This window comes from Callorhinus ursinus, unplaced genomic scaffold, assembly GCF_003265705.2.
Source record: "Callorhinus ursinus isolate GAN/ISIS: 27379988/994484 unplaced genomic scaffold, GSC_fseal_2.0 scaffold38, whole genome shotgun sequence".
NCBI classification, from domain to species: Eukaryota; Metazoa; Chordata; class Mammalia; order Carnivora; family Otariidae; genus Callorhinus; species Callorhinus ursinus.
The window spans coordinates 12,365,202-12,388,015 of NW_027397100.1; the positions used below are offsets into that span (position 1 = coordinate 12,365,202).

Sequence of the window (22,814 nt, forward strand, 5' to 3'; positions counted from 1 at the left end):
TCTTCAGACAAGATGACCAAATGTGAAATTACTGGTTAAATACAGAATAGAATACATTTATGGATGGCTCTTGGTAGGCTCAACTAATTTCAGTTAGTGATTTGGCATGAAACTACCAAAAAAATTTTGATTTGCTTCCGATGTATTTATTTTCCCTTTCTTAGGGGCTGAAAGAAGTGACACTTCTTGGTCAGAATGTTAATAGTTTTCGGGACAGTTCTGAAGTCCAGTTCAACAATGCAGTGTCTACTAACCTGAGCCGTGGCTTTTCTACCAACTATAAACCCAAGCATGGGGGTCTTCGTTTTGCTCACCTTCTGGATCAGGTCTCCAGAGTAGATCCTGAAATGAGGATCCGTTTCACCTCTCCCCACCCCAAAGACTTTCCTGATGAGGTGAGTATCAACAGTGAACTGTGCCAGGCTGTTACCAGTATCCTTAAGTATGCCAAAGGCTGGACCCAGTGGGAGGCAGCAGTCCTTGAATCTTGCTCAGGGGATCTTGTGTATTGCTGTATTGCCCTTTAATTCCACCAAAGATTTAAAGTCCACCGAGGTGGGGCAGAGATGGGACTGATATATTTAAAAAAATTTTGTCTTCAAGGGCATCACGGTCAGATTGTCATCTTCATCTGTAAAAAGGGATTAATAATAACCTTCCGCTTTAGGTTGTTGGGAAATAGGTATAATGTATGGAAGGTACTTATCAAAGTGCCTTAGCAATGCATGGAATGTATAGCCCACATGTGGAACCTTTTGTTTTTGAGTTTTTTTGTTTTGGTGAAATATCTGTCTTTTGGCCCCACCCCTACCTTTTTGCCACTGGATTATATTCTTAACTGAGTTGTAAAAGTTCTTTATGTATTCTTGATATAAATCCTTTGTCAGTATATTTTTTCAAATATTTTTTCTTAGTTCTAGTTTCTTCATTTTAAATACTTTATTTTTTAAAGATTGATTTATTTTAGAGTGTGCAAGTGAGGGGCAGGGGGAATAGAGGGAGAGGGAGAGAGAGACTCTCAAGCAGACTCCCTGATGAGTGTAGGGCTTGACTCCAGGACCCTGAGATCATGGCCTGAGCCAAAATCAAGACTTGGGCACTTAACTGACTGAGCCACCCAGGTGCCCCTTAAGGATTTTATTTTTAAGTAATCTCCACACCCAGTGTGGGGCTTCAACACAACCCTGAGATCCATAGTTGCATGCTCCACCAACTGGGCCAGCCAGGTTCCACCTAGTTCCAGTTTCTTGATGATGTCTTTTATTTTTTATTTTTATTTATTTATTTATTTATTTATTTTAAGATTTTATTTATTTATTTGACAGAGAGACACAGCGAGAGCAGGAACACAAGCAGGGGGAATGGGAGAGGGAGAAGCAGGCTTCCTGCGGAGCAAGGAGCCTGATGTGGGGCTCGATCCCAGGACCCTGGGATCATGACCTGAGCCGAAGGCAGCCGCTTAACTGACTGAGCCACCCAGGCGCCCTATTTTTATTTATTTTTTATTATTATTTTTTAAACTTTTATTTATTTATTTATTCATGAGAGACAGAGAGAGAGAGAGAGAGGCAGAGGGAGAAGCAGGCTCCCAAGGAGCAGGGAGCCCGATGCGGGACTCGATCCCAGGACCTTGGGATCATGACCTGAGCCGAAGGCAGACGCTTAACCATCTGAGCCACCCAGGCGCCCTTATTTTTTAATTTTTATTAAGATTTTATTTATTAGAGAGAGAGCGAGAGAGAGGGAGAAGCAGGATTCCTGCTGAGCAGGGAGCCGGACATGGGGCTTGATCCCAGGACCTCAGGATCATGACCTGAGCCGAAGGCAGATGCTTAACTGACTGAGCCACCCAGGCAACCCTTGATGGTGTCTTTTATTTATTTATAAAGATTTTATTTATTTATTTGAGAGAGTGCATGAGGCGGGGAGGGTCAGAGGGAGAAGCAGACTCCCTGCCGAGCAGGGAGCCTGATGTGGGACTCGATCCCGGGACTCCAGGATCATGACCTGAGCCGAAGGCAGTCGCTTAACCAACTGAGCCACCCAGGTGCCCCATGATGGTGTCTTTTACAGTGGCTAATTAGTTTGGAAGTTAGATGAAACAAATAACCATTTTTCCTTTTTTGTCTGTGTCAGCCTATGCCTTGAATTTGAACTCTGCTTGCTTTTTTCACTTTTTGAAAGCAGAGATGCCATCAGGGAAATGAAATGTCTGGGACAGATAACATGGCTTGAGTAAAAATAAAGGACTTGGGTAATCAGCCTGTTAATTACTTGAAGATTCACCTTGGTAGAGAAACAGTGGGGGTGGTATTTCTTTCTGCAGGATTCTTTGGTGAGACTTTGATGACCTTTAATGTGTTCTATCTAATCAGGTTCTACAGCTGATTCATGAGAGAGACAACATCTGTAAACAGATCCACCTACCAGCCCAGAGTGGAAGCAGCCGTGTATTGGAGGCTATGCGGAGAGGGTCAGACTTGCTTGGGGAGGGGGCATCATGCACCTTTCCATGTTTTCTTAAGGACCACACAGTGTCTAAGAACCTAGTATAGTGTGTGGCACATAGGAGCTGCTCAATAAATTTGTTACATGAGTAAACTCATGGACACGATAACTTGCTTCTGTTTACTCCAGAAGTGTAGACTAAAAGGACTGAATCACTCATGTCATTTGTTTAACATTTCTTTTTAAGATTTATTTATTTTAGAGAGAGAGAGAGGGAGAGGGCACGCGTGGAGGGGGCAGAGAGTCTTAAGCAGACTCTGCACTGAGTGCAGAGCCCGATGTGGGGCTTGATCTCATGACCCTGAGATCACGACCTGAGCCAAAACCAAGTCAGATGCTCAACTGACTAAGCCACCCAGGCCCCCTAGCATGTTTTTTTATTAAGCACCTACTGTGTGGCACACTCTTTTTGAAATTGGAATTCTGTAGCTTTTAACATTAAAGCTTTTTAAGTCTTGGAATTTAAACATACCTCTGTGTGTTCACTTACTTTGGGAGTTATATGTCTTGCAGAGGTAAGACTGAAAGGGTAAAGTGACAAATGGAAAGCTGTATGGAACAAGTGCCTTGCCTTGTTTTCCACATCGGCAATTTTAGAGATCCTTCTAAGTGTTTAATCTGTCCTCACTTATGAAATAAAAAGGCTATTTACTTATTTTTTTTAAGATTTATTTATTTGAGAGAGAGAGCACGAATGGGAGGGGCAGAGGGAGAGGGAGAGAGAATCTCAAGCAGACTCCTTCTTGAGCGTGGAGCCTGACCCGGGGCTCGATCTTATGACACAGATCAGGACCTGAGCTGTCTGTCGCTTAACCTACTGTGCCACTCAGGTGCCCCCTACTTATTTTTTAAAAAGGCTATTTAAAATAATATATGTTCTTGAACTAAAGATTCATGGACTGTAGATTAGGTTACACTACAGGATTTGGATCAAAAGGGCTCTTTTGGGTACTTTAACCTACTTTTGTACTGTCCTATATGGATGAGATGTGGTTATATGTGGTAATTCATAGTGTTATCTTTTTGTAGCATTCATTTAAAGAAGATTGGTTCATCTAAGCCTTTTTGTTCTTTATTGCAGGTATTCAAGGGAAGCTTATGTGGAGTTAATTCATCGTATCAGAGAATCTATCCCAGGTATGTTTAAGAAATACTCTGTTGAGCACATCACTCTTAACAGTGATCACATCGTTTTTGTCAGATACAGGCAACGCCTATGATACTACCTTATGACACCCTTTATGCTTCTTTTGCTCCTCTTCATTTTTCTCTTTCTCTCATTTTACTCCTTTTTGGTTTTTTAATGTCATGGTCTTGCTAGATGTACACAAAGATATGGATCAGCTTGTGACCTCAGGATGAAAGAGATTTGTTTTCTATAGTCTTTGTGTTTCTGAACGTATGGGACAGACCTTGTTCTTTTTTACTAGCTGGCAAAGTTAGTTTGGTCTAAATTAGTTCTGATTTGGGGGCAATTGATATCTTTAAAAATGTGTACTTAGAGGTAATTCCTTTCCTATTAACTCTTACTCCTTTTTCTCTTTTCTCTTCCTCCTAATAAAATTACTTTGTAGTCTTTTAATTTAGATTTGGTTGACAATGTCTACATTTGTTTCCAAATTTCTAAATATTGTAACTTGCATTATGCATAAATAGTTTCATTTTGGATTGGCAGGGTAGTGTGGAAGTTTTCTGGGCTTCAGTTTCCTCATTTATAAAATAGAGTTAATAAAGGGTGCTTGGCTGGCTCAGTCAGTAGAGCATGGGACTCTTGATCTCAGGATCGTGAGTTCAGGCCCCATGTGTGGCATAGAGTTTACTTTAAAAAAAAATACATATGTATATATAAAATAGAGTTGGTAGTACCTCACTGGATTGTTGGGATAATTACATAGATTAAATTAAATAGATAGGAAAGCATAGCACTTAGTATTTAGTGACCAATAGTTATTGTTCCTATAGTCTTAAACATTATGTGAAATTGGCTTCAAAAGTATGTTTTTTAAAGATTTTATTTAAAAAATTTTATAAAAGATTTATTTATTTATTTAAGGGGGGGGTTGTGCATGCATGCGAGGGGAGGAACCAGAGGGAGAGAAGCAGACTGTGCTGAGCATGGAGCCCCACACGGGGCTCGACCTTATGATCCTGAGATCATGACCTAAGCCGCAACCAAGAGTTGGGCGCTTAACCAACTGAGCCACTCAGGCACCCCAAAGTATGAGAACATTCTGGATAAGCAAGCCTATCCCATCTTCCTCTGTAATAACTATTCTGTTTCACTTGCACATAAACTGAACAGCTCCAGGAAAGGTTTACAATTGCTACTCTGCCCTCTGTAGCCCACAAGTGCCAAAGGCCTCTCTTGAAGGTAAGCAGCAGTGACATGTTGTCCTTTGTCATGCGTTGCAGGGGTGAGCCTCAGCAGCGATTTCATTGCTGGCTTTTGTGGTGAGACAGAGGATGATCACCTCCAGACAGTGTCTTTGCTTCGGGAAGTTCAGTACAACATGGGCTTTCTTTTTGCTTACAGTATGAGACAGGTAAGCCCTGGGATGGAGGAAAAGCTACTTCTGTGCTGACACTGACAGAATTCCTGACTGGTTTCTGGTTGTAGACAACTGGCAAGAAAAGAAAGTGGCAGCAGGGCGGTCCTTGAGAAGCCATGAGGATCTTACCACTCATTTCTTTATTTTTATTTTAATCAGCCTGTCTACTATTTTATACAATTCATTGATTTGAGATGAAAATGGATTGCTTGTGACAATATTTATTTTCATTAAAATATTTTAAGTTATGTTTAGATCGTTTAGAATTTGAATGTGGAGGTAGGGATACTACTCTCCTTATAAGAAAGCTAAAATCATGCAGGACTTTTTTGACCTACAGATGTGAATTGTTTCACGGATGCACCTTGTCCTCCTAGCTATCCTGAGCTATTTTATTTTATTTTTAAGATTTTATTTATTTATTTGACAGAGAGATAGCGAGAGCAGGAACACAAGCAGGGGGAGTGGGAGAGGTTCCTGCCGGGCAGGGTGCCTGATGTGGGACTCGATCCCAGGACCCTGGGATCATGACTTGAGCCAAAGGCAGACACTTAACAACTGAGCCACCCAGGCGCCCCTAAGCTATTTTAGTTTTCATTTTTTTAGGCCAACTGAACCTACTGATAGCCACTATAGAGTTTCTCCTGTACACAGATTCCCAGGAAAATAAAGCAGAAGGAGATGAGGAAGGAAAGGGAGAGTAATGTGTATTTCCTGCAGAGAGGGGATAGTTCTGGTCTGCTGCTATTTTCTCGATGGTAGGGATGAATTTGCATAGGTCATTTCTCATCTCTCCAGTCACCTCAGTGGGGGCCTTACTTGTATTTGGGCCGGAGGCTGAAGAGGCTGTGTGGCCAGGATGCTCAGGAAAGCTGATTGATGAATGAAGGATCCCAAGACCTTAGACACCACTGTCACTCAACTGCTGTCAACGAATTCATGTCTTTTAAAGCCCACTGCCTAGTGTAGGCAGTGTAAGTGGGCCATTGTGTATGTTTATGTCTGTTACAGAATTATTTCAGAGATGAAACTTCAGAATAGACAAATCTACTGCTTTTCCATGGACATCACAAATATGCAAGAGAAATTCTTTATAATGCTAGATTGGGAAATGGGTTTACAGTGTGTGGTGGCAGCATCATGGACATTGAATAAGAGTGTTCACTTAGGGATCTAATTTCTTGGTTAGAATTAAGGTTATAGAGACTTAAATAGTCTAGTGGATGAGAACAAGCATTCAAATTCTACCATTCTTACTAACTATGTGATCTTGAGAAAGGTCCTTGGTCTCTCCACCTTTGAAGTGAGAATGGTGCTTGGTAATGGTAAACACAATAGAGACAAGTTTTTGTTAATAAGACAAAATAGAGTAAACCCATTCACCATTTGGTAGTTCTCTCAAAGGCCGATTGGAATGACTACACTTTGGTATATAGGTTTTCCTGTTATTCCATACTTATATCTAGCTCAGTGGTTCTTCAACTGTGTTATAAGCTTGTATACAGAAAACTTAAAAAAAAATGTGTTGGGTGCCTGGGTGGCTCAGTCGGTTGGGCATCTACCTTTGGCTCAGATCATGATCCTGGGGTCCTGGGATTGAGTCCTGTATCTGGCTCCCTGCTCAGTGGGGAGTCTGCTTCTCCCTCTGCCCCTCCCCCTGCTCGTGCTCGCTCTTCCTTTTTCTCTCACAAAAAAAAAATAAAATCTTTAAAAAAATGTGTTTATATACACACAACACGTACATGTATGCACCCTAGCCATAGATTTGAACAATTTAAAAGGCTTTTTAAGGATAAATTTTCTTTCTTTTTTTTTTTTTAAGATTTTATTTATTTATTTGGCGGGGAGAGAGAGAGACAGACAGCAAGAGAGGGAACACAAGCAGCGGGGCGGGAGAGGGAGAGGGAGAAACAGGCTTCCCGCTGAGCAAGGAGCCCGATATGGGGCTCGATCCCAGGACTCTGGGACCATGACCTGAGCCGAAGGCAGACGCCTAACGACCGAGCCACCCAGGCGCCCCAGGATAAATTTTCTTTAAAAAATTTTTTTTGGGGGCGCCTGGGTGGCTCAGTTGGTTGAGCGACTGCCTTCGGCTCAGGTCATGGTCCTGGAGTCCCGGGATCGAGTCCCGCGTCGGGCTTCCTGCTCAGCGGGGAGTCTGCTTCTCCCGCTCCCTCTGACCCTCTTCCCTCTCGTGCTTTCTATCTCTCGTTCTCTCTCTCTCTCAAATAAATAAATAAAAATCTTAAAAAAAAAAAAATAAATAAAAAGGATTTTATTGAACCTGTTAAAAAAAAAAAATTTTTTTTGGACTGGGTAATATGAGCTCATTATATAAAATTCAGAAGTTCAAAATAGTATGCAATGAGAAGTACTTGTTCTTTCTTCTTCCCAGGTTGCCTGGTTTCTCAGTTCCTTCCTTGAAGGTAATTGCTCTTAGGAATTTCTTCTGTAAACTTCCAGTGATATTTCATGTATTTATAAACCTATTTTTATTTATTCTTTTTATACCAAAGTTGTTGTACATGTTGATCTATATCTTATTTCTGTTAAGAGTATGTTTTGGAGAGCAATCATATCAGTACATATGGAGTTATCACATTCTTTTTTCACTGGTGTAATATTCTGTTATATAGATAAAGCATAACTTGGTTTACTGATAACCTACTGATAAACACTTAGGCTGCTTTGCATTTTGTGTCTTATAAACAGTGCTCCTAATGAGTTATTTAGTGTATGTTACGTTTGTATAAAGGTTACATTTGTATCCTATAAATATATCAAGAACAGTTTTGAGTCTGATTTTCATGTGCTAAATTTAGAATTTAACCCTTCTAAAGTTGTGACTTGACTGCATAGTTACCTCTTTCTTTTAGAATGCTCCTAGAGCTAGAGAACCCTTCTGACATGGCTTGGGTTCCTGTACGTATGTCTGTAACTTGGAGGTGGAATGAACCTGGTTCCCCCTCTGTACCTTAAGAATGGATTCTGTGGGGTGGGGGCACCCGGGTGTCTTAGGCAGTTAAGCATCCAACTCTTGATTTCGGCTCAGGTCATGATCTCAGGATCCTGGGATCCAGCCCCTTGTCAGGCTCCTTGCTCAGAGAGGAGTCTGCTTAAGGATTCTCTATCCCTGTCTTCCTCTGCCCATTCCCTAACTTGCACGCGGCACATACGTACTCTCTCTCCCCTCTCTCTAAAATAAATAAATCTTTTTTTTTTTTTTTAAAGATTTTATTTATTTGACAGAACACAAGCAGGGGGAGCAGCAGAGGGAGAGGGAGAAGCAGCCCTGACCTGGGGCTCAGTCCTAGGACCCTGGGATCATGACCCAAATTGAAGGCAGACACCTGACTGACTGAGCCACCCGGGTGCCCCTAAAAAAAATAAATCTAGCTTTTATGTCTGGACTTGGGAGGCCCTACGTTGGTGGTAGATCAAAAGATTATTTGAAAATGGGCAGTCTCCGACCTTGTCTGAGATTTGAGTGGTGTACTGTGCCCAGGTGGCGCTGTGTGCAAACCAGATTAATGAAAGGCAGGGTTCTAGTACTGAAAACCTTCGACTGCCGTTCTGTGAAAATGCTTAGTTTTCCAAAATATTGGTCCCCTGCGGGAGCAGTGGCTCTCACTGGTGTAATGGAACTGTTACCTGGAGATGTTGAGATGGCAAAGGGAAATTCCAAACCACGTGAGAGAATACTTGCTTGGAAATTACTTGGTTGGAACCTGACAATCTTACCCAGCATCCTGGAGGTTGAAGAAGAATAATGGAGCTATAAATGTCACTGATGAGCAACCTTGCAAATGAGAGATCGCTGTCTGCCCACGGAAAGAATTTGCAGTAACCTTCCTAAGGGCTAATGCTATGAGATTTGCTTGTATGAAAAACAAGGAAAAGCTCTTCACTTTACTGACATGGGAAGAAAACCTACAAATCAAGACAATATACTGGTTTTTTATTTTTGTAAGCAGATTATGAAGCAGCCTCAAATCTAATGTATCCATAAGAATTAAGCCATTTGCTTTTACTTTTTGTCATACTGCCCTAGTTACAACCTGTTAAATAGAGTACTTTGTAGATCTAGCTCTGTTTAACAGGAATGCATAGAAAACTATGTTTTTTATGGAGAAGTCTTTGTTTTCAGTTAACCAGACTTGTAATCAGATTATTCTGAATGCTTCACATTTGGTCACCTGTTTGAATTTAAAATGCGTGATTATAATTAAAGCTGAGTGAAAATTTACAAAAAAAAAAATCTAAAAGGGGAGAAGGGGGTTCTATGAGTCTTTGGTGACCTCTGTCTCTCTCTCTCTCTTTTTTTTTTTTTAATAGAAGACTCGGGCATATCACAGACTGAAAGATGATGTCCCAGAAGAGGTAAAATTAAGGCGTTTGGAGGAACTTATTACTGTCTTTCGAGAAGAAGCAACAAAAGCCAACATGGCCTCTGTGGGTTGTACCCAGCTAGTGCTGGTGGAGGGGGTAAGGTCATATGTATATATGTTTTTTGTTTGTTTTTTGGAACACACTATGTCTCCCTTTTATTTAGATCATCTTTGATTTATCAGAGTTTTTGTGTTAAGGATCTTATATGTATTTTGTTAGATTTACACTAGTATCTTTTTTTTTTTAAGCTGTTGTAGTTGCTATTGTATGTTTTAGTCAGGTGTTTCATGTGTTCACTATATAGTACAGAAATAATTAAATTTTTTCTGTTTATCTTTTACTCTGTGACCTTGCTGAAATCAGTAGTTCTAGGAGTTTTTTTGGCATTTTCCTTGGGATTTTCTGCATAGGTAATCATGTCATTATGTTTTTTCTTCCTTCCCAATGTTCCAAGCTTCCTTCTTTTATCTTTTCCTTTCTTTTTAGAGAACTTCCTTTAGACACTCTGGCAGTAGATTCTCTTCCTTCATCTTAGAATGTCTGGATTTCTCCTTCATTGCTGAAAGATATTTTTGTACTTAGCAGCAGAAGGATTAGGGAGAAGTATGTCTGCTCCATCTTTCTGGAAGCAGTATGTATGTTTTTAGAATTAATTTTACTGTCTGCAGTCCTTTTCAATTTTTATTATTTTTCAATTTTTCTGAAGATTTTATTTTTTAAAGTAATCTCCACATCCAATGTGGAGCTCACCCACAACCCTGAGATCAAGAGTTGCATGCTCTACCAACTGAGCCAGCCAGGCGTTCCTTCAGTTCTTTTTAAAATCACATTTTCTTAGAAATGTACTGCATTTTAGGAAGTTTGGGGTTCCTATAGGCTTCTGTGGTCAAGCCTGGGAACCTAGCTATTAGAGCACTAAACAGATGGAATAAGGGGTGAGTTTGGGAGCCTGAAGCTATATGTTGCAGCCATTGGAGAGGAGGGGAGAGATGGGGCCCTTTCTGTGACTCCTCCTAAATCCTGGATTGAGAAAGGAGAGTCCTGTTCCATGCCTTAGGATATGGTAGCATCAGAGCCACTAATTGCCTGGTATTTGTGTTTGTTAGGACTCTTTGGTGAGTAACAATGAGAAATTTCTTCACACCATTCAGCCTAAGCCAGAAGGAATTCTTTTTTGTACTTCAGGGTTATCTTGTGGAGCCCAAGGGCAGGAAGCACTGTGCCTAGTCTGGGAAACCCTTTAAGGCTCCTACTTCTTGTCTCCTTAGACCAGCTTTTCCAGCTGCTTCATCTTTGTTGCAGAGCACAGCAGCCCTGTAGTTTCTGTGTTTACATATTATAGTTCTAGCTATTCACAGACCAAAACCGTGTCTCTCAGCCCCAGCTCCAGTTTCCAGGACCGGTACATGATCAGCTCATCTGGGTTAGGGGATCTTCCTATGTTCTAGACTGGCAGTTGGCTGATGGATGGTGATGCTCAGCTAGTGTGATATCCCAAAAGGTGTTTGCCTCATTAAATGCTTTTTTTTTTTTTTTTAAAGATTTTATTTATTTGAGAGAGAGAATGAGAGAGAGAGAGAGAGAGAGAGCACATGAGAGGGGGGAGGGTCAGAGGGAGAAGCAGACTCCCAGCTGAGCAGGGAGCCCGATGCGGGACTTGATCCCAGGACTCCAGGATCATGACCTGAGCTGAAGGCAGTTGCTTAACCAACTGAGCCACCCAGGCGCCCTCATTAAATGCTTTGTAATTTAGGGTATCAGCTGTGATTCTGGAGATCTGTACATGTACATGTCTATTAGCGTCTACATTTTATCCAGTAAGAGTTAGGTATTATTTTTATTTTTTTTAAAGATTTTATTTATTTATTTGACAGAGAGAGACAGTGAGAGCAGGAACACAAGCAGGGGGAGTGCAGGGGGAGTGGGAGAGGGAGAAGCAGGCTTCCTGGTGAGCAGGGACCCCGATGTGGGACTCGATCCCAGGACCCTGGGATCATGACCTGAGCCGAAGGCAGACGCTTAACGACTGAGCCACCCAGGCGCCCAAGAGTTAGGTATTATTGTATTCCCAGCTTTCCTCACAGAGTCAGGCACAGAATAGTGTACTTGTCTTTTGAATGAATGAATAAATACTCAAAGTTTACTAATCTGTGTCCCTGATTTCACCAGCCTTACAGAGAACCTATGGTAATTAAATAAACCAAAAAAAGATTCTTTCTTACGCATATAACATAAGCCAATACTCACTTGGGGCTAGAGAATAAATGGAATTTTCAGGGCTAGCCGTTGGGAGTCTTTACTTTGTTTTAGAGGAGACTTTCTTTCCTTTAGTCCTGGCCAGTTTAAAACTTGAGATTGCTATATCCACAGTGGCAGAGAAGATGATTATAACTCACGTATACTGATCATTTACTGTCTGCCAGGAACTGTGCACTTCTGGTCATTGGCACATTGAGTCCCACCACAGTTTTTGGAGGTAGTGCTATTATTAGCACTTTTATTGAGATGAAACAGAGATTCAGAGGAAGTAGAATAACTTCCCGAAGGCCATTCAGCTAGTGTGGCAGAGCCAGAATTTGATTCAGGTCTATCTCATTCTAGAGCCTCTAAACAATATTCCTTCCCTACGCCCCCCCTTTTTTTAATTATGGGGAATTAAAAAAAATACATAGATATAGAGAGAGCAGTATCATGAATGCCCATGTACCCATTAACAAACTTCAACAGCTGTCAGTACAGTGTTAATCATGGCTAATTTTGTTTTCATCTTTACTGCCCCCATTGGATTGTTTTGAAGCAAGTACCTTATACATCATATTATACATATTATACTTAACACATCATAGTATTTTGTCAGTAAACATTTCAGTATATATATATTTTTAAAAGAATAAGGACTCTTTTTATTTTTTAAAAGATTTTATTTATTTATTTGAAAGAGAGAACACAAGCAGGGGGAGCAGCAGGCAGAGGGAGAGGGAGAGGCAGGCTCCCTGCTGAGCAAGGAGCCCGATGTGGGACTCGATCCCAGGACCCATGACCTGAGCTGAAGGCAGCTGCTTAACCGACTGAGCCACCCAGGACTCTTTTTTTTAAAAAAAGATTTATTTATTTATTTTAGAGAGGAGACAGAGGGGCAGAGGGGGAGGGAGAGAGAGACTTAAGCAGACCCCGAGCTCAGCACAGAGCCTGACGCAGGGCTTGATTTCATAACCCTGAGATCAGGCCCTGAGCCAAAACCCAGATTTGGACACTTAACTGACTGCGCCACCCAGGTGCCCTAAGATAAGGACTCTTAAGAAAAAAACCCAACATAATGCTATTATCATATCTGAAATAATTGACAATTGTTTGTTAATGTTATCAAATATTTAATCTGTTCTAATTTCTCTGTCTCATAAGTATTCTTTTATGGTTGGTTTGTTCAAATCATGGAACCTGAACACTATCTTTTTAAAAATTTATTTTAAGACAATCATAAACTTACAGAAGAGTTGCAACAGAGTACCAAGAACTTGTTTTCTTTGACTCATTTGAGAGTTAGTTGCTGACCTGATGCCCTCAACCCCTTCAAATACTGTAGTATATATCTCATATAAACATGGACATTCTCCTCCATAGCACTACCATCAAAATCAGGAAATTAACCTTGTTAGATTTCTGTAATCCAATCCTCCAACCCCATTTAAGTTTCTCCACTTGTCTCAGAACTTCCTTTATAGGAAAAAGATTCAGGTCAGTGTCATATGTTGCATTAATTGTCATGTCTGTCTGGTCTCCTTCAGTCTAGAATAATTCCTCAGTCTTTTTTTGACTTTCATAGTCTTGACACTTGATGATTATAGGCCTGTTATTTTGTAGAACGTTCCTTAATTTGAGTTTGTCTGACGAGTTTCCTCATGATAAGATTCAGGTTATGTATTTTTAGGCAGGCATATTAGAGAAATGATATTGTGTCCTTCTTAATTGTATCTTTTAGGGTGGCATATAGTTGTGATTGTTTCATTATTGGTGATGTTAATTTTGAACATTTCATTAAGGTGGTGTCAACTAGGCTTGTTGACTGAAAAGTTATTCTTTTTCTTTTTGTAACTATAACTAGTAAGTGTTTTGTAAGGAGATGGTGGGGAATCTTTTAAAATCTTACCTGACTGCTGTTTCCCTAAAGTAGTATTAGTTTAAGAACTAAAATGCCTTTTGTCTCTGGCTGCTTTTTAAAGATATTTGCTTTATCACTGTTTTTAGAAATTTGATGTGTCTTGGCATGGCTTTCTTTGTGTTTATCCCTTGTGTTTTCTTTGGGATGTGTAGAGGCTTCTTAGTTTGGGGGTTTATAATTTTCATCAAATTTGGAAAGTTTTCATCAATTATTCTTCAGATATTTTTCCTGCACTCCTCCTGCTTCCTGCTACCCACTCCTTCTGTTTCTGTTCTTTTTCCGTGACTCCAGCTACTTAGATATCCAACCACTTGATGATGTTCTATAGGTCATTGAAACTTCGTTTTTTTCTGCCTTTTATATCTCTGTGCTTCATTTTGGATAGTTTCTTTTGCTCAGTCTTCAGGTTCACTATTTTTTCCTTTGGCAGTGTATAATCTGCTACTACCTATTGAATTTTTAATCTTTTATATTATGTTTCCATCTGTATAGATTACATTTGGTTTTTTTTTTTTTTTTTTAAAATGTAATACTGTTTATTTAACTTCAAAAACATTTCAGCATTCTAAACATACAAAAAAATAACAGAACGTTGCAAATTGTGTTTAGTACAGAAGGTTCTTGAACTTTCATTGATGCAGTGGCTCTTTGCTTTGCTGACAATGAAGAGTTCTACAGTTTGTTTAAAAACAAACAGTTTAAAACTACCGCACTTAACTAAAAAGGATCCAAACACTTCTCATGCCAGCTGACCCCCCCTTTGCCACAGCTAAGAATGGCAGCAGAACGCTAGGTCACTATATACAGAAACAAGACAACCTGAAGCTAAATGGATGCCCACTGCAGTGTCCACAGGTCCAGCCTCACAGTGCACGCCCTGAGCTACAGCCCCTCCAAAAGGCATCTTCCCCACAGCCTCAACGCCAAGCAAGGAGCATCGAGAGTTTGTCTCGGTTGTTTTGTTCTTTTTACAAACTATAGATATGTACAGTTGATAACTCAGGATTTCTAGCCAATAACCATATAGTTAACACCACCTTACAAATTAAAAAAGAAAATGCCAGAAACATCTTTAAATGCCTTGTCACACCAACAGCAAAGTGCACAGAGTGAGGAGAACACGAGAGCCTTTTCATTTTAAAAATGTTTGGAAATATGTACAACTTTGATACAGTTTCAGGGTGCTCCGGACACCCATGGCCACTTCATGTAAACCACTGACAATTTCTAGAGCACTTTGAGAAACTACAATATGACCATATGACCCAATTGTGTAATTAAACCAAACGAGGGCAACGGACACGCCTCGAAGAAGAGGGGTGGCGGCGGCGGCGCTCCCTACTCTAAGGTATATTCACAAGGAGACAGAGCAACGGTTTTATTTATTCATCCTCCTCCTCCTCCTCCTCCTCCTCCTCCTCCTCGTCGTCGTCGTCTTCATCTTCCTCTTCCACCTTTTTCCGGGCAACTTTGGCGGGACCCTTTGCGCCATCAAACTTTCCTTTAGACTTATAGTCAGCGACATCCTTCTCGTACTTCTCCTTCAACTTCGCTGCCTTATTGTTGTAAGGCTGCTTTTCACTGTCACTTAAGTTATTCCACATTTCACCCAGCTTCTTGGCCACATCTCCAATAGAGATACCAGGGTTTGTAGACTTGATCTTGGGACGGAATTCTGAACAGAACAGGAAGAATCCAGACGGTGGCCTTTTGGGGGCATTAGGGTCCTTCTTCTTCTTGCCTCCCTTAGCTGGTCCATAATCCTTCATTTCCCGATCATAGCGCACTTTATCTGCCTTTGCCATTTCATCAAATTTAGACTTCTCTTTCCCAGACATTGTCTTCCACCTCTTAGAGCACTTCTTGGAAAATTCTGCAAAATTGACAGGGACCTCTGGGTTTTTCTTCTTATGTTCCTCTCTGCACGTCTGCACAAAGAAGGCATAAGCAGACATCTTGCCCTTTGGTTTCTTGGGATCACCTTTAGCCATCCTGACTGTATTGTTCGCTAGTCTGGGCAGCGCAGGGCACGACACTACATTTGGTTTTTAATACCTTCTCTTCTGTATTCTTATTTTCCTTTGAAACTTAGTTTCCTTTGAATTTAATTATAAAAACTGGTTTATTATTTTTGTGATAATTCCATCATTGCTATTATTTCTTGGTCTGTTTCTGTTGATTGACTTTTCTCCTGATTCTGGGTCACATTTTTCTGCTTCTGGGCATATCTGGTGATTTTTGATGGGATATTGACATTGTGATGTTCATTTTTGAGGTCTGGATTTTGTGTTGAACTTTGTTCTGATAGGCAGTTATGTTATTTGCTGTTCAGTTTAATCCTTTCAAGGCTCATTTTTAAGCTTTGTTAGAAAAGTTAAAAAAAAAAAAAGCGTTTTTATCCCAGGGATAGTTTAGTGTCATTACTAAAGTGTGGCTTTTTTGGAGTCACTACTGCATGTTCCAAGGAATCAGTGAGGACTGTCCAGTGGTAGGTCTGATGATTCCCAGCCCTGCATGAGCTCTGGGAACCCATCTGCTGACAGTTCCCAGGCTACTTTCTTTGCCTGACTTGATGGAGTTTCACTCTATACAAGCAGGTGTTAGTGTTTAGCAAGGACTCAGAGGATCCCTATGCATATTTCTGCAGCTCTTTTTCTGCTTTACTCCCTCTTCTCTAAAACTTGCTCTACAGTTTCTAGCTACTGTAGGCTCCCTGAACTCTGATTTCTTTTTCCTAAATCCAGAGAGAACCACCATGCTGCCTCGAGAATCTTCCTCCCTGCTTTGCATGCTCTTATCTGATAACAAGCCTTCTGGCAGAATGCAGGGGTCATTGGAGGGCTCATGTCATTTGTTTCCCTTCTCTTGGGTTCACAGTCTTGTACAGTCTGTAGTTCAGTATCTGAAAATAGTGATTTCATATATTTTGTCCAGTTTCCTGGTTTAGGCCAGAGGATAAATTTGGTTCTTGTCACTTCATAATGGCTGGAAGAGAAAAACTTATATATTCTAGAAGTTAATTCCATTACACTGGTTTTATTATTCTCCTGACCCTATCTTCTGTATGTTGTGATGGAGACTCTGGCTTCATGTCTGCCTGTTCATTAGGGTTACAAGTAACCCAGGCCAGACAACCCCAGAACATTCCTGAGTGATTACTGTGAGACCGGATATAGTGAAAGTCATTTTGCCAAGTGCATCACCCATATGTCCTTGCCTTCAGGACTGTTGGAGGTCCATTCCTGAGGAACGTAATTCTGTAATCAAAGACTGATTGAGTCATTTATTAACATATAGTCAATAAAACTTTATTGAGTTTCTATAGTGTGCCATGCATTGTCCTTGTTGGTGAAGCAGCAGTAAACACGTAATCTTCAGTGATTCCTTGATTAAGGAATGCTCTATAAGTAAGACCCTTAGGGATCTGAGACAGAGAAGGCATAATTTTTGCCCTCCCAGAACTGATGACTGTGACAGATTCATAACTCTCTGTTTTTTCTGCAGCACAGTAAACGCTCTGCTACTGATCTGTGTGGCCGGAATGATGGAAACCTTAAAGTGATCTTCCCTGATGTAGAAATGGAGGACGTTAATAACTCTGAGGTCAAGGTCAGAGCTCAGCCTGGGGACTATGTGCTGGTGAAGGTAAGGTGTCCTTTTGGGCTTTTGGCTTGCATCGTGTAATGGATGTTGGGTTGGGTAATTTGGGGGGAATGAAATTTCTTCCAGGAGAAATTCTTTAAATAAAAATCTCTTCTCAGCCTGAACAATGAGAGGGCACCTTGAACTGAATTTTGAACTGCTCCTAACTAATGCCTTCTTGTTTTTCTTTGCCTTTCTTCTGTCTTAGAAGGGTTCCTTTTGGGAATTTGGTGAGATTGGAGTATACGGTAGCATACAGTTCCCTCTTGCAGAGAGGCTAGGAAGTGTAAGTGATTCTGAGTGAGTTGATCATCTCTCTGTCAGAGATGAGCATGCCCTTTGAGGTCTCTGATGCCCTAGGTATCTCTCACTTCTCCTGGACTAGGAGATCCGGATGAATGGCTATGGGGTTTCCCCTTCCTTCTTTCCCCCCCATTCTTCCCTCCTTCATGTACTTTCTTCCTACCTCTCTTTCTTATCCCACTATACAGGTCTGTTACTGCCATCTTTTCTTCTGGTCCACTTTAGCCCAGGACCATAGCCTGACAGGACACATACTGAGGAGGTAGGCAGGAACAAAGCTGCTTCTCCCACACTGAGCTCTGAAAAATCTGCAGAAGAGAGAGGTGGAGAGAGGGTGCTTCTTTTTTCGGCTGATGCTGATCAGTATTATATCCTTTGCCCTGTTCCTCATGCCTCACCCTCTACTTTCTGTCCTTGCTCTTATTGTCGTATGTGTCTTGTTAGGGGGGCCATGGTCCATGGCTTGCAGCTGTAGAAGACATGGAACTTCTGTGGATTGGCCTGAAAATTTTACCGCCACTGAGATGTTCTGTTCTGTCCATCTGACAAAAACTTAAAGCACAGTCAGTTTGCTGGTTGGGGACTTTATGTGATCCTACTTCCTTCTGGCTTTGTTTCAACCGGGCTTTGTCTTACTTTAAGAATTTATTAAGTGGAATAATTCCTACTAGCAGCAATGTGATTGATTTGGAAATAATCCCTCATAGGCTTCTCCATTTGTCCTTTTTTTGGGGACACTGTCTTGTTTGCTTATTTCTCTATCTTTTGAATGTTCGCTTTTTTTGGTTTTTGGTTGCTTTCCCACCCCTCCTTCTTTCTTTTCACTTCAGGTAAGGGTTACTTGAAAAAGGGGATGAGATTGGTGTGCTAAGTTGTATTGTTAGTATGATATTCTTCTATGTAATGGAAAAATTCCACCTGTCAAGAAAGGTAGAAAGGTGATGCTATATTACTTGCTACTCCTTTTTTGTTCCCAAGTGACATAAACCCCACAGGTAGATTTAGTGGAAGGATCAAAATGAAGAAGGAGCTGTAGAACTGGGGTTCTTTTGGCTCTCTCTGTTGTTCCTCTTTGCTGTTCTCATTTCTCTTCACATAGAGTTTCTGGGCTGCACTAGAACCACCCTGTCATATATTTCAATTTTTTTTTTAAGTAATCTCTACACCCAACATGGGGCTTGAACCTACAACCCTGAGGTCAAGAGTTGCATGCTCTACTGACTGAGCCAGCCAGGTGCCCCAAATTTCACTTTCTTTTCTCCCTTTTTTGTCTGGTGCTTATTTGGCTAAACCCCAACCCTGGTGAAAGTGGTTATCTTCTTCTGCATCTACACCCTAGCAGATGAACATCAATAGGGAAGAGCATGCAGGGAGTGCGTGGGTGGCTCAGTCGTTAAGCGTCTGCCTTCAGCTCAGGTCATGATCTCAGGGTCCTGGGATCGAGCCCCACATCGGGCTCCCTGCTTGGCGGGAAGCCTGCTTCTCCCTCTCCCATTCCCCCCGCTTGTGTTCCCTCTCTCTGTCAAAATAAATAAATAAAATCTTTAAAAAAAAATAGGGAAAAGCATGCAGATAATCTGTATTACATAGATTAGGTCAGGTGATGGTGGTTGAAAACTCAGAATGTAGTGGCTTAAATTTGGTAGTTCTCTTTTACATAAAAATCTAGATATGGAAGGTCCAGAACTGGTGATTTTGATGGTTTCATGATCATCAGGGGTCCAGGCTCCTATCTTCTGATCTGCTGCTGTGTGGTTTCCATCCTTAAAGTTACTCCATGATCCTAGATGATTGCTCCAGCCACCATGTCCATATTCTAACTAGCAAGAAGGAGGCAGAGAGGGAAAGGGCATGCTCTCTTCCTTTCAGGGCAGTTTATAGGAATTCCACACACAATTTATAACATATTATACCAGGCTGCAAAGAAGTGGGAAGATCTTCATTCTGAATGATCAGATGCCCACTATAATTGGGAGTTCTGTTAGGAAGAAGAGAAGTGTTGGGAGACAAGTAACAGTCTCTGCCACATGAACCCAGCTGCATTCAGTTCACATTTATAACCATAAAACTCACATGAGCACTCAGCATGGCCCTGAAATCCTGATCCTACTCTATTTCCCTAGTAAATTGACTTTCCTACTCTTTCTCCTTAAATCTTTACTCACCTATCCAAAACCTAGTCTCAGCTGATGTCTTTGCCTCATATTTCATGGAGAAAAGCAATACAATCAGATGAGACCTCATTGTCTCATTATTATTTCCACTAGCTCACATCCCTACGCATATGTGCTGTCTGCTCACATGGGACTGTATAGGAAACATCTTCATGTTCTGTTACACTGTCCCTTATGTTTTCCTTTCCATCCCTTCTGGTCAAGAGATTTGCATTTATATCCTTTCTCTCTTGCATCTTAAACTTAATATGGCCAAAATAGAATGAATTCTTCATTGCAGTTTTCTTCCTTTCAAACCCTCCCCATCTCAGTAAATGGCACACTCAGTTGCTCAAGCCAAAAATTTAGAATTCATCCTAGGTACTCACTTTCCTGTATTCTATCAGCAATCCATCTGTTTTAGCTCACTTATGGATTGTGTCTTGAATGTGCCTGTTTCTTTCTATCTCCAAGGTACCATCATTTCTTGGTTGGGAGATTTCAGCAGTCTTCTTACTGTATTTTTTGCTTCTGTATTTTAAAGATGAATTATTTTATTGAAGCATATCATAAATGTAGAAAATTGCCCATATTATAAGTATACAACTTGATGAATTATCACAAAGTGACCCTGCCACCTGGATTAAGAAATAGAATATTTTTGGGGGTGGGGGGATGGGTTGGCCTGGTGATGGGTATTAAGGAGGGCACGTTCTGCGTGGAGCACTGGATGTTATGCAGAAACAGTGAATCATGGAACACTATGTCAAAAACTAATAATGTAATGTATGGTGATTAACATAACAATAAAATTTTTAAATATTAAAAAAAAGAAATAGAATATTTTCAAAACCTCAGACTTTCATGTTCCTCCTAGTTATTCTTCTTCTCTACATCCTAATTTCTTCTTCTTTTTTTTTTTGAGAGAGCGCCTAGAGAGATTGTGGGAAGGGCAGAGGGAGAGGGAGAGAGAGAATGCCAAGCAGGCTCAGCGTTCAGCATTGAGCCCAAAGTGGGGCTCGATCCCTCAACCCATTTTGAGTCAAAATCAAAAGTTGGACGCTCAACCAACTAAGCCACCCAGGTGCTCCTGCATCCTAATTTCTAATGCCATTGTTTAGTTTTGTCTATTTTTGTGATAAAATTGAATCTTACAACATGTATTTTTGGTGCTTGTCTTCTTTTACTCAGTCTTATGTTATGCAGTCATCAGTGATTATATTTTTCCATGTTATATGAATATACTACAATATATTGTACTATTGCTGGCCATTTTGGTTTTTTCTATTTTGGAGCTGTTACGATGGGATTGCTATGACTATTCCTGTACATATGTTTTAGTGCACATATGTATTCATTTCTGTTGGGTAAATGGCTTAGAATTGCTGGGTCATAGAGTGTATATACAGAACTAGCCAAAGTAATTGTATCATATTGCCCTCCCACCAGCAGTGCATGAGAATTCCAAAAGCTTCCGATTCTCCACTTCCATTCTTGCCCTCCTCTAGTCTGTCTGCCCCACAGTAGTCGCTGTGGTCTTTCTAAATCAGATCACTGACTCCTCTGCTTAAGCCCTCCAGTGGTTTCTCATTGGAGCCAGCATGAAATGCACAGTGTCTGAGGCCTTATATGATCTGTCCCAGCTACCTTTCCAACCTCATGTCCCCTCTACTTTTCTTACGCTCTCTCCTCCAGTCTTGGTGGCCTCTTTTTTGCCCTCAGACCTAGTTCTAGTGTCAAGGACTTTGCACGTGTTGTGTTTTTGGGAGGCTCTTGATTTTTATGTGATGCCATCTTTTTAACCTTCAGTTTCTCTCTGAAATGTCACCTCCTTGAGATGCCTTCTTTTTAGGGAAGCTAAAGCAGCTTCCCTTTATCACATCAGCCCATTTTATCTTCGTAACACTTTTCAGTGCCTGAAGTCATCTTTGTTTACATATTTTTGCCTGTCTTCTCCTGAAAGCTCCTTTGGGGTCACATGCTTTCAGATCTCAATTAGAGAGAAAAGAGAGCTTTTCTCACCAAATTTTGGCCATGAATATCCTAAGGAAGGAGGTGACTGGTAAGCCTAGATCACAGCGTACCCCTGGGGTTAGGAGGGCAGGGTCTGTGATGGGCAGCTCATACCAGAAACTCATGGTTAGTGCTGGAGAAGAGCCATCTCTCAAGAGAAAGGGGGGGAAATGGTAGTTTGGGACTAAACTATTTTAGATTTCTTAAACTATACATATTACCATTGTATCAGATGTCTCTTCTTCCTAGGATGGGGGGCACATGGGAACCATGTAGTCTCTGCTAGCCTGTCACCACCTCCGTTCGCTCCCTGTTGGTGGCCTCTCCTCTGGAGGCTCCACATTAAGTGCAGTCCTGGTTACCTCACTTTCTTCTGACTGGTTTTCTTTCAGATCACGTCTACCAGCTCTCAGACACTTAAAGGACATGTTCTCTGCAGGACCACCCTGAAGGACTCCTCAGCATATTGCTGACCTGGGTGGATGGCCTTAGAGTTGACATGGGCTGTCCTTGCCCAGAGGAAGGGAGCTATGACTGGTCACTAATGAAGGAGGTAACGAAGCTCTGGAGACAAACTGCAAGTGTTGAAGCAGCTTTATGTCAAATGGAAAATGTATCTCTTTCCTGCTATGTGAACAGCTTATACAGTCATTAAATTTACCGAAAGTAAAATGGTCCCTTTGTCTCTCTACTTTTACTTCATTTTTGCCTTGGTTAGTGTTTCTGGGATTTTCCCTACAGTCTGTATTAAGTGTTTTACAACCCAGTTTTTGCTGTGGACACTGCTAACTTGTCTGATTTTCAACTCTGGACCCTACGAGTTAGAGACTAAAGGAGGGGAAGGTGGAGAGAACCATTTGCTTGGGAAAACTGCCCTACATTTTCTAATATTTTGGTTTAATGACATTGACTTAGCTGCCTGTCTCCTTACTTTATTCTCATATTTTACCTGAGGATTTCCCTCCTGGGCCTCTTTTTTTAGCCTGTCAGATCATTCATTGCCCTTAGGTCTGACCGCACTTGGAGGGTTTTTTTTTTTTTTCCCCCTACCCTGATTTTATGTTTTTATTTGTTTTTGTTTTTATTTTATGATTTTAT

General features: G+C 41.0%; 1 protein-coding gene and 1 pseudogene across 3 annotated transcripts in view; one reads left to right on the plus strand and one right to left on the minus strand.

Annotated features, from left to right (window-relative positions):
- The window catches only part of CDK5RAP1 (CDK5RAP1 mitochondrial tRNA methylthiotransferase), a 39,339-nt gene extending 16,948 nt beyond the window's left edge, over window positions 1-22,391 (plus strand). For all 3 annotated transcript variants that reach the window (XM_025876631.2, XM_025876630.2, XM_073880552.1), the window contains 7 exons: window positions 165-395; window positions 2,376-2,473; window positions 3,590-3,645; window positions 4,921-5,051; window positions 9,393-9,542; window positions 17,110-17,250; window positions 22,109-22,391. In XM_025876631.2, coding sequence (XP_025732416.1) covers window positions 165-395; window positions 2,376-2,473; window positions 3,590-3,645; window positions 4,921-5,051; window positions 9,393-9,542; window positions 17,110-17,250; window positions 22,109-22,189 — 888 coding nt within the window. In that variant the 3' untranslated portion in view covers window positions 22,190-22,391. The remainder of the gene's footprint in view (window positions 1-164; window positions 396-2,375; window positions 2,474-3,589; window positions 3,646-4,920; window positions 5,052-9,392; window positions 9,543-17,109; window positions 17,251-22,108) is intronic.
- Window positions 14,123-15,632, minus strand: LOC112827821 (high mobility group protein B3 pseudogene; annotated as a pseudogene).
- Window positions 22,392-22,814: the final 423 nt, after the last annotated feature.